The sequence below is a fragment of the Filicampus tigris genome, chromosome 4, assembly GCF_054856515.1.
Source record: "Filicampus tigris isolate MCC_2025a chromosome 4, RoL_Ftig_1.0, whole genome shotgun sequence".
Lineage (NCBI taxonomy): Eukaryota > Metazoa > Chordata > Actinopteri > Syngnathiformes > Syngnathidae > Filicampus > Filicampus tigris.
Window position 1 is genome coordinate 7,527,303 of NC_141220.1, and position 17,088 is coordinate 7,544,390.

The 17,088-nt window shown below is 39.4% G+C and overlaps 2 protein-coding genes across 13 annotated transcripts in view; both read right to left on the bottom strand.

Annotated features, from left to right (window-relative positions):
• The window catches only part of ppfibp1b (PPFIA binding protein 1b), a 26,302-nt gene extending 13,969 nt beyond the window's left edge, over positions 1-12,333 (bottom strand). For 6 of the 11 annotated variants that reach the window (XM_086028729.1, XM_086028724.1, XM_086028727.1 and 3 more), the window contains exons 1-7: positions 12,172-12,333; positions 3,684-3,766; positions 2,700-2,905; positions 1,889-1,978; positions 1,690-1,803; positions 1,426-1,557; positions 761-853 (exon numbers count right to left, since the gene is read on the bottom strand). In XM_086028729.1, the coding sequence (XP_085884855.1) occupies positions 761-853; positions 1,426-1,557; positions 1,690-1,803; positions 1,889-1,978; positions 2,700-2,905; positions 3,684-3,747 (699 nt within the window). In that variant the 5' untranslated portion in view covers positions 3,748-3,766; positions 12,172-12,333. The remainder of the gene's footprint in view (positions 1-760; positions 854-1,425; positions 1,558-1,689; positions 1,804-1,888; positions 1,979-2,699; positions 2,906-3,683; positions 3,767-12,171) is intronic. The other 5 variants (XM_086028731.1, XM_086028732.1, XM_086028730.1 and 2 more) reach the window with 2 other exon arrangements.
• Positions 12,292-16,733, bottom strand: LOC147148360 (guanylyl cyclase inhibitory protein). 2 transcript variants are annotated; one of them, XM_086028736.1, is made up of 5 exons: positions 16,600-16,733; positions 15,740-15,872; positions 15,509-15,658; positions 15,321-15,426; positions 12,292-12,429 (listed from the first exon to the last, which is right to left on the bottom strand). In XM_086028736.1, the coding sequence occupies exons 1-5, from the start codon at positions 16,668-16,670 to the stop codon at positions 12,344-12,346; spliced, it is 546 nt and encodes a 181-aa protein (XP_085884862.1). In that variant the 5' UTR covers positions 16,671-16,733; the 3' UTR covers positions 12,292-12,343. The 2 variants fall into 2 exon arrangements, with proteins under 2 accessions (XP_085884862.1, XP_085884860.1); XM_086028734.1 differs by lacking the exon at positions 12,292-12,429 and adding an exon at positions 13,407-13,637.
• Positions 16,734-17,088: the final 355 nt, after the last annotated feature.

Consider the following 17,088-nt stretch of genomic DNA (forward strand, 5'->3'; position numbering starts at 1 on the left):
AAACAATCGGTTGGGGTAGATTAGATTAATCCTTCATTTTACCAAGAGATTTAGGACAGTTCTATTAGTCCAACTTTGTAGGAACAGTTTGGGGAAGACCTATATGACTCCATTTATGTAAGCCATGAATTGAGTCATAAATCAAGATTTGCTGTGATAAAGATTTTGCCTTCTGAAAAAAGGGTGAAGAAAAAAAAGATTTCAAAAGAGGGAATGCGTTTTAATGCCAAACCTCACACAATATACCGTAGTGTGCTTATTTGAATTAGTAATTGCATAAAGCACAATTCAAATGTAAACAAAACACTGCTGTTTGATGGTCTAAACACCAACTGATTTGATACAAGCAATGGTTTCTATTTGGTACATTCCAATTCTAGCCAGATAGAAAGCCAAAGGCTACTTGTTAAGCTGTATATTTCAGTTGCGAACCTATAAAATAAATAACACACAGTCATCTTATGTGGTGGTGGTGTTACGATTGGGAACAGTTGTGCACATGCTTCGGTGATCTAGGTAGTGCAAGATTATATTTAGACTTCTTTCTGGAAAAGAAAAGAAGCGTAACCGATGTAATGTTATTGTAACTTGAAGCGATGGATTGCGGCTAACGTGAGTTTATATTTGGTGAAGTTTTACTGGACATTGACAGAAGAGAACAGAGAAAAGGTGCAGAATAAAGCGCAAGCCAGGAAAAGTGAATTGGTAGTTAAGAACTGCTATTGTTAAAAACTGTGCAAGTTTCATTTTAATAACTCACGTTCGTCGTTTTCAGTTTCTTTTCATACTGTTGCTTTTCACTCTCCAGATCCGTCAATCTGTATCGCAGTTCATTAATCTCCAGGATTAAATCCTGAAAGAGGAAACTCAAATAAAATCATTCTTTCAAGGACTGCAAATAAGCACGCGGCTCACACACAAAAATGCAGATGCACATTTTCCAGACGGATGTTCATTTCCCAGAGCAATTGTAATTAAACTCCAACAGGCTCAAATTACACCCGTTGGCACATCAATAGTTTATATTCAATGAACAATTTCTAACACTGCATTTATCACTGCAATTGTGGTTCAGAGCAATAAGAGTTAACTCCAGGAAGCAACTCTAGTTGTGTGGATGAGAATGACAGGATGATAAGTGTAATTCAATTCCTTCAGCTGTTTTTTATTTCTTGCTAATTTATTGACACCGAAATCAAGAGTCACTGCATTCTTCGTTTGGGGAATGTTGGGATATCCCCGAGGTCAACATGCAGCTGCTTCGAAGCACTCCATCAGAGGCAGTTCCTCCACCACACAGGTGACAACACGAATGAATGTCTATTTGGTGTGTGCGTGGGTCAAAAAAAGACATTCATTCATTCAGTGACGGGAACACATGACAGACACATCGACTATTCCTGTCTGCAGCATTTGCCCGCATACCTCACTGTCCCGAAATCGTTCATCACAGTCGAGTCTCTCTTTCTGTAAGGAATTCAGTTTCAACTTTAGGTTGGACAATTCTGATACCAGCTCCAGCTTTTGGGTCTCAAGGGCTGTTCGGCACATAAGTTCCTGCAATGAAAAATGAAAACCGGTATGAGAAAACTCACAAATGTCAGTATTGGCAAGCACTGCTGATTCCATGAGAATTGTTTGGGTGGACAAAAAAAACTCCGAAAATACGAGTGACTGCCTAAAGGTGACCTGTTGCAGCATCTCCTCGGTTGTGTTAAGCTTCTCCCTGTGTTCGTCCAAACACAAATCGAGGTCCCGAATCTTATCCCCCTGAGCGTCCACCTGGTCTGTCAGCACGCTGACCTGCATGCAAAAGGACATCAGTAATCAATGGAGGTCAAAAATAATGTTGAAAGAGGATGTGTGTCTTTGTGGCCGTTGGCCTTACCTGAAGCACCAGGGACTCCTTATCACTCTCAAGTCGGGTAAGCCTCTCCTGGTAGTGGTCACCCCCTCCCACGGAGAGGTGCCCGTTGGACTACAAGGACAGAAGACAGCATGCATTAGTCAAACAATACACTGTAGATGGATTTTACATACTCAAGTGTGAGCATGTTGGACCGCTATAACAATTTCAAATGTTTTGTCATCGGTTTAAAGGGCTCCCAGTAGAATCCTTTGCCCAACATAAACAAAACCTTACATGGCTGAAGGCAAGGCTCACGTTGAGACTTCTGGACAGGGCGAGTTACAACAAGAGACAAAAACTGCGCCATCCAGCTGGCAGTGAGCCGTCCCTTTCCCAAACACAATTTAGGTTCCCCAGAATCAGCATTTTGCTGGTGACAAAAGACAACAGTTGGTGCATTCCAAAGGAACTCCACAAATAGGGCAGCCATGTTTCCACTTAGCAAATAATTTGATTGGCGCCTCCATCAAGTAATGTCTGATTTTGTGGATTAAGCAACTTTGGCAGCAATATGCAAACATGCAGAACCAAGACAGAGTTTAAAGAAACCCACACAAGCATCTGAAATTAAAGAGATTCCAATACAGTACCGCATGTTGCACGTTTATCTTTAACAAAGGGGTACAATAATACAAATGTATAATAAAAATGCTTCTAAAATGCACGTACGGCATCGTGCAGTCAGTACAAGAGCTATTCTACATCAATTTTTTTTTTTTTTTTTTTTTTTAGTGAGATTGAGGCTATACTACTCTCACGCAAATTCTATGCATGATTTGACGGCACTGACCAGGCGACCCTGGAGCCACTCGACGAGACTTTCGGCTGTGGAGTCAGGGATCTGGCAGCGAAGACTGTTCCGTCCATCATTGTCCAGCAGCTCCAGAATGCCTCGAAGGTCTTCCAAAAGGTGAAGAGCCCGTAAATTGCCCATGAAAGGGGAGCTGGGTGACTGACAGTCAAACAACCCATTGGAGTAGTCAAGAGCCTTAGATCCTAATGTCAAGAAGAAAAACAGAGAAATGTAAATAGGAGGAGTGCTGGAACACAGTGAATAAGAGAGAATAGCTTAAAATAGCATTGGTAACGACAGAGACAAGAAGCAGGGTAGACATTCTGAAGTTTAACCAACCTGTGACTTAAAAAGTCTGCGTTCTCTATTGTATCTATAGCACATCCGCTCCTTCATCACGAAGAGAAATGGTGATGCCAGAAAACATCAACGATTATAACTAGACTACCACTTTATTATAATTCTTTTAATCAATGACACTCTATGCTCTTTATGGCAAGTGAAGTTCATTTAATCATGGACCTGTAGTAGAAACAGCAAGACAACTGCATTATGACATTCTTGCTAGAACACATTATTAGCGTTTATCACATTATTAACATATTGGACTGAACCTCAACTCTTTGTTGAGCAAATAAATCCACGTCAATTATTTCATCATTTACTTTACTCTTCAAGGCGCCACCGCAATGCTGCAGGCAAATGATTGGCAAGTCATGTGACCTCTCCGAGCCAAACAAGCAACGACAATGGCTCCAGTGACGCACAGTACAAGGCCGAACATGACTGCTTCAATTGTGAACACGGCTTAGGAAATGAGCCACAGAGTGCAAATGCGGAGTCAGTGAGAGCACAACTTAAAATGTAGGTTCCATTTGTGCTTTCTTTGTCATCTCTCTGGAAATAAAGTGACCGCGCAGCAGAGGCTTGAATTCACACACTGCCGTTCTGATGATATAGCGATGATGCCCTGACACAAACCTGCTATAATGCCATCCATCTGCTCAAGAGCAGCTGCCAACATGTCGCTGGCATCCGCCATCATCTTCAGACGCTACAAAAAACTGGGAAAAGACAATGAAACAAAAAGAAATGAGTTTGTGTACAGTTGATATTTGAACGATTAGGTGAATTGTTTTTTTTTTTTTGGTTTTTTTTTTTCAAAATATTCAAATTGCTCCCTTAATGGGGGAAGAATACCGAGCACGTTTTCCGTGTGAAGCGTACAAGAAACTGAAGTTTCTTTTGCTGAAATTCGGCTAGGCTCAGTGGTCCCTTTGTACCGGGCAGAATTCATTGGGATCAACTATAACAGCACTACCAAATGCATTTACACATTAGAGTGAACACAAAATACAAATGCAGCATACTTCTACCAGCTGCGTTTAGCTTCCTCTGCAAAACAATGTATAAAACCATATTGTATGATGGCATGCAAAGCATTACGGCGCATTCTTAGTTGCGGTAGTCTGTTGTTGTGATGAATGCTGAATGAACTATGAGAAAGGATTCCATCTTGAGTCTAACATGAGCAAATAATTGGGCATAAAATTAACGTTGATAAGAAAGAGTCTGGTGAATGGAGAATGTCAAATGTGACCATTTGCTTCGAATTCTGGCTCAATGATTTTCCACCCATACGACAGTAGACGCTTTGTCTTAGTCAAGATGCATTTTGGGGTGCCACTGCCAGTCTTGAACATCGGCCAGAAAAGCATAGTGGATGCCTTTCTCTTGGTCAATCAAAAGGCATGATGGTCATGTGAGGATAAGTACACATGCACAAGCACTCATTGACATGCGTGCACATTTCTATCCTTCCAGGGAACATTGCAGTCGCTTAACCCTAAACTGCACGTAAACGTGTCCTCTAAATGTCTGACATGCACAAACCCTCTTTATTCAAACGCCTGCCTCACATCCTGGGAGTGGCCAACACTGGACACATTTTCAAACTTGATGGAAACCACCCACAGCACTGTTATTTCAGCATTCCTGTGGGCAAATTTTCCATTTCATGTAAACTAAGCATCCACCGAAACATACGAAAAATTGAGAGGGTTGAGAGAAGAGATGACAGCACAGAGTCAGTAATCAGTGCCAAAAATGATGGTGTTAATGGTACAATTTAAGGACTTTCATCTTATCAGCACGGCCACTTCATCTACAACATTTGACCTTTCACAGAATCCATCCATTTTGTTCTGTGTCAAACCGAATGTATAGACAGTGCTGTGCAAAAGTGCTATTTGCAGCCTTCCTGATTATTTTTCATTGCATATTTATCACACAAATATTTCATCAAACCAATTTTAATAAATAACACACACAAATAATGTCAATATAAAATGCAGCTTCTCAGGGATTTCATTTACAAATGAAGAAAAAAAAAAATCTAACTATCTCTGTTTCTATATGTGAAAAAGTAATTGTCGCCTAAATCTAACCCTTGGCAGCAATAACTGAAATCAATTATTTGTGGTAACTGGTGATGAGCCCAACACATCACTGTTTCAGATTTTTGGGCGAATCTTTGTAGAATTATTTTACCTCAGTCATATTCGAGTTTTTTTTAGCATGAACTGCCCGTTGACGGTAATAAATACTGCAGCATTGCAATTCGATCAAAGTCCGGACTTTGACTTGGCCACTGCAAAACTATGGTTTCTTTTCAGCCATTCAGAGGTGGGCTGGCGGTTATGTTACTGGTTGTTCTGCTGCATAACCATAGAGCGCAGGCGCTTGTTGGCAAAAACTGATGGTTGGATGCTTGTCTGCAAGACTTTCTGGTGCACAGCAGAAATCACTGTTACATGAATCACAGCAAGTTATCTAGGTCCTGAAAATGCAAAGCAACCCCAGACCATCCCACCACACTCACTATTGTTTGACTTTGACATATTGCAATTGGCTCCATGATCCAAAACATCCGGAAGGGGTGAAATAGCAACGGTGATGTCATTCTCAGTCGACAGAAGTGACAAAATGGCCGACTCTTGAGATGGCTAAAAAGGGGTGGATTTTGCCGCTTAACTCATATTCCACAAACACAATATTAATCAGAATGCCATGTTTTGACTAGTGGGCCTGCACAGAACATGTTCTTATAAAGAAAATTTGTGGGTTGACTTCACCTTTAAAATGAGGAAAATAGAGGTTCAATGAATAATCAACAACTAATCAATTATCGAATGAATCCAGAATTATTTTTGGTAGTCGATTGATCGTTTAGATGCTTTATGAAACTTGAAATTGTCAACAGTAAATATCTATATTTCGGTAGTCCTACACGAATACACACTGATTGTTGTTTTTTTTTCCCCCAAAAATATTTGCAACCATTTGGAAAACCTCTGCTTTTGTATTGGAAAACAATCAACATATCTTATGGACCAAACCTGTAACTGATCATAATTCATTTACATTTGTGCATTTTTTGCTCTGGCTGCTAAATAATGTCCTGTCTTTGAATAGAGACTAGGGATGTCACGATATCCAAATGTCACGATATGATAATATCAAGATGTGAACATCACAATACGATAATTATCACGGTATTGTGGGGAGGTTGCCGACTAAAAGCTCACAGTACTGTATAAAAGCTTGCGATATTGTACAAAAAAAAAAGAGATTTAAAAAAAAAAAACCATCACAATATTCCGTTTTTTCTACATAATAACAGCATTCACAAAGAAATAGATAACCTACAATGACCGAACACCTAATATTGAGGCACTTACTTGCCAATGCACATTGTGAATCGGGTCAATTTGTGTTGGAACTCAAATGTGTTATGTTTCCCTTTACCTGGCGACTAGCATGGGTCTTAAAAACCTATCCCTTCATTATAGATGGCATACAATTGCATCAAATTAAACTGCACTAATAAAGTAACCACCAGAGGGTGCTGGAACTGCACAAATGGGAAACAACTTGGGCTTTTAAACAGATTTGCTGCTATTAATATCGTGACACGACGACGACGATATAGAGTGACAATTTTAATATCGCAATATCACAAAATTGCTGATCTTGTGACATCCCTAATAGAGACGGAAATCAAAATGTGTGTGTGTTTTTTTAAATCTGATTCATTGATTAATCGACAAAATAATCTGCAGATGAATTGATTATTAAAATCATCGTTAGCTGCAGTCCTAGAGGACAACAAGCTTTTAACACACCACAGGTACAAACTCAATCTAACACGGTGTTTTAAGCCTCATGACAATATAAGTCCAGAGAGTGTAGCATATTTACACATGGCTTCTAATTACAGGGAAGCCCAATCTGTCTTTAGATCCCAAAATACCTCCTCAGAATGTCAGTTCCATCCTGACAAAAAGCTGCAACACAACTAGATTTCCAAGATACGATTGTGTCTTCATTTGATAGAATGTGACACTAACCCTGACCCGGTGGGAACCTCTAAGGTCAAAACAATTCTTTCGAAGACACTGATCTACTTATGGATTTGATTGATACTTATCATCATCATAGAATAAAGCAGCACAGACAAGGAGAAGTTGTCTAATTAACCTGGTCCAAATGAAAATATCCCACTATGTGCAACATATCTATGAAAAGAGACATCTCTCAAAGTCCAACCATGTAAGCGTCATCCTCCAAAACAAAAGTCCTACTGTCTGACCCTCTCAGAGTAGCTCTCAGAGCAGCCATAACAGGACAAAGATAGTTATTGTTGCTGCTGGCAAGGTGTTTTGACTGAAGAAAAGACGACAAAAATGCAGCGGTACACTACACATGATAAAAACACCTGCCCTCAAACACTGATCCAGAGTCCTTCCAAACAAACCCTGAGTCTCGCCCTGTGGTGAAAAAATCCATAACATTAATGGAGACAAGCAGAGCATAAAGACAACTGGTGAGAGAGTAGAGCATTACGATGGCTGTTCAAATCCATCAGCTCAGGTCCCCCCTAGGCAGTGAGGAGAGACACTCAAGACAACTCAAGTATTCTTGCTATCCAAAGGACAACAATCTTCTATTTCTCAGTCTGCGTGTGACCCAGTCTGCCTCTGTATTATGGAGAAACAACGACCCCCCCCCCTCCCCCAAATAACCCAAACAAACAAAAAACTGTAGCTTTAGGGCTTCTTGTCTGCGGGACTAACATGCAGCTCACTTTCACACTGAAAGCAAGTAGCAATTGTTCATACTGAGACACTGAAACAAAAGTTTGGGCAGAGAGGAATTTTCTTGGTTTATTTTCTGTGTTCTTTTTTTAATTATGGTCAGAGAGCTACTGAATGAGTTCAATCACAAAATGATGACACCTGGGAAAACATTTTCAATCACTTTCAATAACTTCATAGGCATTTGCTCGCAACCTTCAACTTGTTGTGCCATAATTAAAGGCCATGCTCGGCTATTTTAAAGTGACCTGCTCGGTAGGTACAGTTGTCCACTAATCTTTAAGCTGTTAGTTTGATCCCCGTCACCTTGACTTCAAGCAAGGTACAGTGCCCTCATTGGCTCTTGATGGACACACGACTTTATACTGGAGCGCAATGAAAGGTCAATGCAGAACATTTGCACAAAACATATCGGCGATAATGTATGCATCGGCTCGTTGTTCATAAGCAGCACATAATACGGTTTTATGCCATCTCTACACAACATAACAACGCTGCCTTGCAAAAGGAAGTGAGATGCAAGCTGTGTATTTGCAGTCTACTTGTGACAGTCGCCTACTCTGGGAATAACCAGCAGCTATTTCCAACCTAAAGCAGATTGCCTCATGACTAATTTTACACAGCCAGTCAACGGACGACATGGTGAGCTAGATGTGGGAAGCAGAGGTGAATTTTGAAAAAAGGAACCGCACAAGGCATCCATCTTGTGTAAATCTACTGGTAAAAGATAGGAAATGGCTTCTGCTGTGACTCTGAATACCATGTGATTAAAATCTTCTAAAATGTCTCCCGTCTGTACGTTTGCCAAATATCTTAGCGACCGGCTGCTTAGTTTGGATAGTAGGGTGCATTCCTTACATTTGAACCAACTGTACTCCACTTGACTTATTTCTGTAGTAGTATTTGACATTGTGTTTCATTATTCCACGGCTGCAATTGTCACCACCATAAAACCATTACGGCGAAAGCAAAGATTCAAGTAACATTTTAATGTATAAGCAGAAGTTAACCCTGAAATTAACCCATTCATAGTAATAGTCACTCTTTAAAGCGGAAGTCAACCCAAACATATTTCTTTCAAGAATATGTTCCCAGCAGGCCCACTAGTTGAAACAGGGCATTCCGATAAATATTGCGTTTGTGGAATAAGTGTTAATCCACTCGTTCTTAGCCATCTCTGGGGGCGGCCATTTTGTCTTCTGTCGACTGAAAATGACATCACAACTGCTCACAACGACCAATCATGGCTCAGATTCAGAAAACAGATCAACCGTGCTCGGATGTTGTTGAGCAGCTGTGATGTAATTTTCAGTCGACAGAAGACAATATGGCCGCCCGCAGAGAGGGCTAAAAACGAGTGTATTTTGCTGCTTAATCTATATTCCAGAAACGCAAAATTAATCAGAATGCCGTGTTTGAACTAGTGGGGCTGCTGGGAACATATTCTTGAAAAAAATATGTTTGGGTTGACTTCCGCTTTAAACACTCTCTTTTCATTTACTGATGAATGAGGAGAGGCCACTGGCAATCACCTACGACTTCATGACGCTCAAATGCTTGGTAACACAGGAGACAAGTACTTGGGCACTGCCAGAGTATTTTCTGCGAGTCCACTTCCAGGTATCATCCATGGACTAGTCTTCTTCCACTACCACCATAAACCTTTGACAAAAATGTATTGCCCAAAAAGTCACTGAACAACACAAAAACTCTGAGGAGAAAAAGCAAAAGAGAGTTAATGCCCACTGACTGCCGACGGATTTTTACCTATCTACTGTAAACAGCCATCTGTGAGGTTGTATGAGCGTCACCGATGCTTGTTTTTAATATATTCATGTAGCACATAGCATTAAATGTTGTCGTTTATTAGGAAACTTTTCTTTTCCTGGATTGATCCAGGCTAGGGATGAACGATTATGGAAAATAATCTAATTGCAATTTTTTTTCTCAAAAATTGCAATTTTTTTTCAAGGTCCTTTTCTAATGTATTTTTCAACAATTAGTCTTTATTACAACAAACAATATCAGATCTTTTATGAATTATAGAATACTGAGGTAAAGGCAAAATGATGCATTCATTTATATGAAAGTCAGTTCATCTACTACAATTACAGGTATAAACTTCCTCAATATTTTGATGTGCAGTTTGGTAAGCGTTCACCACGACAAGATAATTCTGCCACACAGTTGTGGTGTAAAACATAAGTATATACTACTGATAATATACTTTAAAGGCACAAACTAAAGTGCAGTACATATCACTTTGTTTCACGAAACATGATACAAACATGGACTGCACTTCTTAATCACTCCCTCAATTTAACATATAGACGGACAAATAAATAAAACATATATACATAAAATTAAATCTTACTATCTTATTAAATTAGCAAACACGAACACATTACTCCTGTTCTTCAGATTCTCCGCTGGCGCGCCATAACTTCCAGAATCCACTACAAAATTGCACACTCCTGAGCACCAAGGGCGACCGGGTCTTTCTTTCCACGACCCCCACACACCCCTGCCGCATCTGGACACCCTCACTGTGCATCTGAGAAATTCTCAGCCTCTGGATGCTGTTATGCTGTTTTATTCTGTCTTAAGATATTGTTTTGCTTTTTTTATTGACCTTCTGATTTTTGTAGCACTTGGAGATTTTGCCTGAATGAAAAGTGCTTTATGAATAAAATGTATTAGTACGTGGTTTTCTTTAGAAAGGAGCTGAACAGCAAAATTTGAAACAGGATTTTGTTCCATGAATTAACCAATACATTTGAGTCTTCAAGCCTCTCTATCGCCGTTGTGACCTGTTGATGACATTGTGACACTGAGCTCAGTGGCCCCTTCACTCTGAGAACCTCCTGTTTGAACCCTCACAATGGCAAGGAACTGTTGAGCAGTTGTTAGGTGTCAAAATATTGAACCACATAAAAAAGAGGACTCTTGGAATTGAAGCAAGAAAAGTATTAGTCCATTCATGGAACAAACACCTGTTGTGAATTTTGCTGTCAAGCTCCTTGATAGAAATAAGTTGAGCAAAAAGTACAGAAACACTGAATAGTTGCACATTGAAACGTTTAGAGAAGGTCAAATTAAGTTCACTTGAAACTTTACCAGAAAGCCAAATATCTAGAACCTTTGTGTGAGCACTATGCATACGTTATAGTGGGGATAAGTGGCATAGAAAATGGATGGATTGCTACATTCAACCCCAGGGTAATGGTAAATGGACTGTCACTTATATAGCGCTTTTCTACCTTGAGTACTCAAAGCGGTTTACACTGTTCCTCATCTACCGACTGATGACGCAGCATCAGGAGCAACTGGGGGTTCAGTATCTTGTTCAAGGATACTTCGACATGGTCACAATGGCCGAGGATCGATCCCACAACCTCCGGGTTGGGAAACGACCACTCTCCCACTGAGCCATGCCGCCTCAGGGGAAATGATTACGCATTTCCTTGTAAATTTGCAAAATAAATAACTTATTAGGGGAAAGCCCTGAATAAATGTTTCCACATGGTCATCACCTCCACTCCGGGTGTGCTGAACAGTTATACAAAATAGAAATAGAATCACTGTGGTTTGTTGACATTGCTATTGGAGCAGCTCATTCTCAGACGATTCTATTGTGCAGAGACGCATTTGAAAAGTGAAAAAGGTCGGCTGCAGGGTAATAAGTTTACTGGAAGCACAGCTGATCAAATGTCACTGCTTTACAAAAAGCATCTAGAGCGCAAACTCTATTTGTTTGTGGAATAGGTAAACACCAAATGAAATCTCAGCAGACTGCCTCGCTTCTCAAGCAGATGGCTTGATATGTGTGCTTAAGAAGGTGGCTGGAAAAGACATTCCTCAACAAGACCACGGTGGCAGCATTTAAAACCACACATTACAAAGAAATGCATACTCACAACAGACGTCTTGTTTGTGATCTACATTACATTAGAATTAACTTTCAATTTAAATGTGTAAGGATATACACGGGCAGTTAAAGGGAAATTGTGACACTAATTGTGTAAATGTTAGCATCAACCAATGTATCCACGCCTTTAAGAAATGTAAATTGGATTCAAACAACTCTTTCTGTTGGGTTGAGACGCCTGCAGGCAACTGTACAGCCATGGAACCGTTATTACAATCTCAACTTCATGCATAAACGGACATTCCAGCGGTGCAACAACGTGGAAACCCTGAAACTTCGCTGTGAGAGCCACGACAGCGAATTATTTCCACTAACGAAATGCGCAGATTTCTTTTTTTAACACTTAAGTTGCTCAAATCACTGCCGAGAAGGCTAAGTCACTCACCCAGACAAAGGGCAGTTTATTTCACCGTTGACGTAGTTCTAAAAGCTTTACAAAATCCCCAAAGTGTCGAGTGGCTTGTTCAGAAACTTCTCCGTGTCCACCAGTGTAGCCGTGGGTCCACATCGCTACGCCATGATGTTACCGTCACAAGACGGCTGGAAACGCGCTGACGTCACAGTCGGAGAATCCCACCCAATTGCACCCTGCCGCCGCCTGGAGTCCTGATACGTTCACGTACAGCTGCCAAAGTAGGAAATACTGTAGGCCACAAAAGACAGCGACGTGTGTAAAGGACCATTTACTGTATTTGATCAAATTGTTCCCACAACAAAAACAAGTTATAAACCACCATACAATTTGACTCGTCCAGCTCAACCAACAACGATACATTTTTATGAGCCATTGTATTTTTCGAATTATATATTTTGCTGTGTTTCTGGCACCTGAAAAACTCAGTTCAATATTGCAGTCTTTAACAAGTTTGCAAATAAATGCTAATGTTGAGAATTTTTGCTTGAGTACATGTCATCTGTGCTAAATACTATGCTTACTGGACAGGAGCAAACTTGGACCTAATTAAATAAGAACAAATGGTAATATGCCATTTTCTGATGAGTAACGGGACCAGCAGGTCGGGCAGCAGATACCTGCCGCCATTTAAAATGCCTCTGATAAGACAAGCGACATCTAGCGATCATAGCATGTCAACAATTAACCATTTGCGACCATGCTGAGAAGTTTTCTCACATTTTTTGTATGCTTTACCAGCACATAGTGTTATAATGTATAGGCCTGCCAATTATATTAAGATGACAATAATTCATGGACGCAAGTGAGTTAAATACAAAGGTCGCTGCAAAGGGTCTGAGTACTTATGACCATATGATATTTCATTTTTTTCTTTATTCATAAATTTGGAGAAATTTCTACATTTCTCTTTTGTCAAGATGGGGTGCTGAGTGTACATTAATGAGAAATTAAATGAACTTTTTTGATTTTGGCAAATCGTTGCAATGACACAAACAGTGATACTTTCCGTACCCACTGTGTGAATTAACCTTAAAATGGCACTGGTGTGCATACCTGATGTATATGTTACATTCCTCTCTGGTAGTCCCTAGTGTAAAACATTTTACAACACCAATAGTTCATGGCAGGTGAGATTTTGTCAAACATTATCCCAAATAATATGAAATGCACTATCAACACAGAAATGTAAAGCAGGCATCAATGACTCTTGTGTCTACTTCAGAGAAACTCTTTATAACTCTGAACAAATTTATTTCTATAAATTTCAATCCAAAATTATTGAATAGAGATGTATGTTTAGATCAATCATAGACTCATTGCCGAGTCCCTCTTCAGGGGCTTCTCCACCCTCATTGCGCAGGGATCACATTCCAGCATCTTTCTGATCCAGTCATCATCTAACGCTCCCTCTATGAACTCTTCCACACTGATGACAGCTACAGACATAACAAAGATGGGCAAGGATTACACAAAAAGAAGCAGATTAAGAGGATCTATTACAACTACAGTTAAACATTTTGGGATCACTAACAATTTTCCTAATTTTGGGAAGAAAGGCACTTTCCCCCCTCAATTAGCATACCATTAAATTAATCACAAATACAGTCTGGACATTGTTACAGTGGTCTAAAACATAAATAAACAATCAAATAAAATACAATTTAAATTTTATATATATATATATATATATATATATATATATATATATATATATATATATATATATATATATATATATATATATATATATATATATATATATATATTAGGGATGAGACGAGACAAAAATCCCCCGAGACGAGATTGAGACCGAGAGAACGAGACGAGATGAGATTTTTGCAAAATTTCGAATATAAAAAAATACTTAATGTAATTTTTTTCAGTTTTCAAAATGTATTTTATCGAACTGACTGCAAGAAAATGAATCATCTAGCTCTTAAGTGCAAATGTAAACAGGAGTCACTTTCGTTACATGCTCTCAAATATTGCTGCAATAACAGCTAAAGCTGAGATCTTTCCTCTTACTGAATACTTTGACAAAAAGTATACATTGATACATATATATATTTTATTTTTTTATTTATTGCAACATGCAAACTCCATACAGGGAGGCTGTGGCCGGCATCGAACCCACGACCTCTGAACTGTGAGGCAGGCGCGCTAACCAGTCGACAACCGTGCCGCCGTACAAAGTATATGTTAATGTTTAAATGGTGTGTTCTCATGTAACATAAATTGGTCTGAGTGACCTCCAAACCTTTGAACACCTGTGTATATACAGTCTACACAGTCCTGTTCAAATGACAGATTTTTGTGAAATAAAAATGAGATTCAGATTGAGTTTCAAAACTTTCTCCACCATTAATGTGAACCTATAACTTGTGCAAATCAATCAATTAATCAGGGGAAGTAAAAATTAACAACTGGGAGTGCAGAAAGTGTGCAGATTCTCTTATAACTACAGAGGTGGCTGTGTTCAAATGAATCAAACACGTTTAATCTTGCGTTAAATGGAAGTCAGCACACACCTGACACCATTTAAAATGCCTCTAATAAACCCTAAATAAAGTTGCTGTTCCATTACGTGTTTCCTGACATTTTTGCCTTTCTCTGTTGTGCCAACACTGTGCCAATTCCCTTCACCTTGACCAAGTTGATGCTGAAGCTAAACAACTCAACGCATGATCCTGCCACCCACTACTTACTTTACCCATTTGCAATGGTGTTCTTTTGATGATGAGTGTGTTTTGTGTGTGGTCTTTGCGCTAAAGGATGATCACATTTTTTGCACCCGAGGCTGAGTCATCTGATTTTGACGATATGCCGATACAGAGTCCAGAGTCTGATATCTCAGCAATCTGCAATTTTTATTTTATTGTTGAACAAAATTATGCCTATATGACCTTTTTTATTTTCTAGTGGAGCAGTGAATTAAACCAAGTAAAACATTGAAATCATTTTTTGTTTTTGGGCACATGAGTTTTTTTGGTGGCATATTAAATTAGTTGTGTTAAAACGCAGCTTTCCGCCGCACTAAATACGTGGCTCTTGAACAGGGAGGGGTGTGTAGACTTAACAGTATATCCACTGTATGTAGATGGGGAAATGAATGCTCTCACCATTGTTGTCTTTGTCTAATCTCAAAAATATCCGGTCAGTGCATTCTTCAGCTGTCAGGGAGTTTGGTTCAGTTAAACCTGCTGCTTCGTTCATCTTATAAACAGCCTGGGAACATGTGGCGAACGCAAAATCGCGTGATGTTAGGAATCACACATCAAACATGACTAGAAAATACTCATACGCACACCTGCAGAATGCCGAGCATCTCCTCCCTTATGATGGCACCGTCTCCATCTTTGTCAAAGAGCTTGAAGGACCAGCGTAGCCTCTCCACTGCTGAACCATCAACGAGCATGCTGATGGCCATCACATACTCTCTGAAATCTACCAAGCCATCCTGGAACGATAGGGGCTCTTTTTTTTTTTATGACAGCTTTGTGTTAACTGCACACAAGTGTGTTTAGTTGACCTTTCTTACCTCATTTTTGTCCAGCGTGCGGAATATCTGTTCTGCATACTCGGCTGATTCTCTGCCCACTGTCACATTGCAGAAATGCCTTTGAAACTCATGAAGAGTAATGAGTCCACTTGGGCATTTATTAATAAACATTCTGCCACACGACCACACAAGGAAGATACATTTCTATTTAAGGGGTAGAACAGTTTTAATTGGTAATTATCATACATGTACAGTTTTAAAAATCTAAATGAAAAAAAAAATAATAATACATGAAATAAAAGATATCTTACTGTTTTAGAACTCATGTCATTTTCAGCTAAAATATATGGATTCACCAAATAAAAAATGACTTAAATTCAAAATTTGAGCAGGATGTGAATAAGTTTGTCTTCTTAATGTTTGACATGTAGAAAGAAAATTCCGTTCAATAAAGTGTCAGATTAGTGGGAGAAACATATGTCCGAGGTCAGCGTGTGGAGATTACACGTGTTGGAAAGCTTGATTAAACCCTGGAGATGAGTGCTCAGATAACTTATATCATTTTGGACCACTTCTTCCACAGCATCCCGAGAAAGTGGTTTATATTTATGTCCTTCAAACAGTTTGATTTACTCTTGAACATTTAAGTAGGCTTAGTAGCGTTACATAGATTAGTCATTATCGAAGCGCTGAACATAACATTTTTGGAGCGTTATCGTAAAGAGAGAAAAAAAGAATGCCTTCTTTTTTCTCTTTATGCGATAAGGCAGAAAGGCACCCCGGTGGTGAGTAATACACATGAATGAATTTGTACCTTTCTTGCATTCATTAGTTTTATCATTTTTAAGTACAAAATCATTTTATATATACGCACATTCAAAAGCACAAATAACCATTACCTGGACCATTCGTAGAGCTCTGTAATATAAGACTCTCCCCTCCAGTGAGACATGCTCGCAGCCTGGCCCATTCTGTGGAGCAATCAGTCTGAGTTGAGCCTTCACTTCTACACAACAAACAAATCCCAGCTTAGAACACTGCCTTACTACAGTGCGTCTGAAAATGACTAAAAGCCGATCACCTCAGTGGGTACAGTCAGCTTTTTTTCAGATAGCAGGATGGAGAAAAAATCTCAATGAAACAGTGATTGCAAGTACAGATGTTCACAAAGTCCGATACATGATGCTCATTTGGCATGATGATGCTGCGTACATAAGGTTGGTCAGGTTTAACCACTCCTGTTCAAATGTTTAGGAATAATTCTTCCTTAAAGCATTTATTCATACCATTTACATGTTTCCACTTTTATCTCATTACAACTTTAAATGAATTTACTTCGTGTAATAAACCAACACAAAGTGGTGCAAGTGGAAGGAAAATACTGTAAT

What these genes read in the sequence shown, in the direction of transcription:
- LOC147148360 (XM_086028734.1), bottom strand. Translation starts at nt 16,670, where the DNA reads ATGGGCCAGGCTGCGAGCATGTCTCACTGGAGGGGAGAGTCTTATATT. An exon ending in GAGCTCTACGAATGGTCCAG is followed by an intron (nt 15,873 to 16,599) that starts GTAATGGTTATT and finishes GTCGTGTGGCAG; the next exon opens with AATGTTTATTAATAAATGCC. An exon ending in GCACGCTGGACAAAAATGAG is followed by an intron (nt 15,659 to 15,739) that starts GTAAGAAAGGTC and finishes CTATCGTTCCAG; the next exon opens with GATGGCTTGGTAGATTTCAG.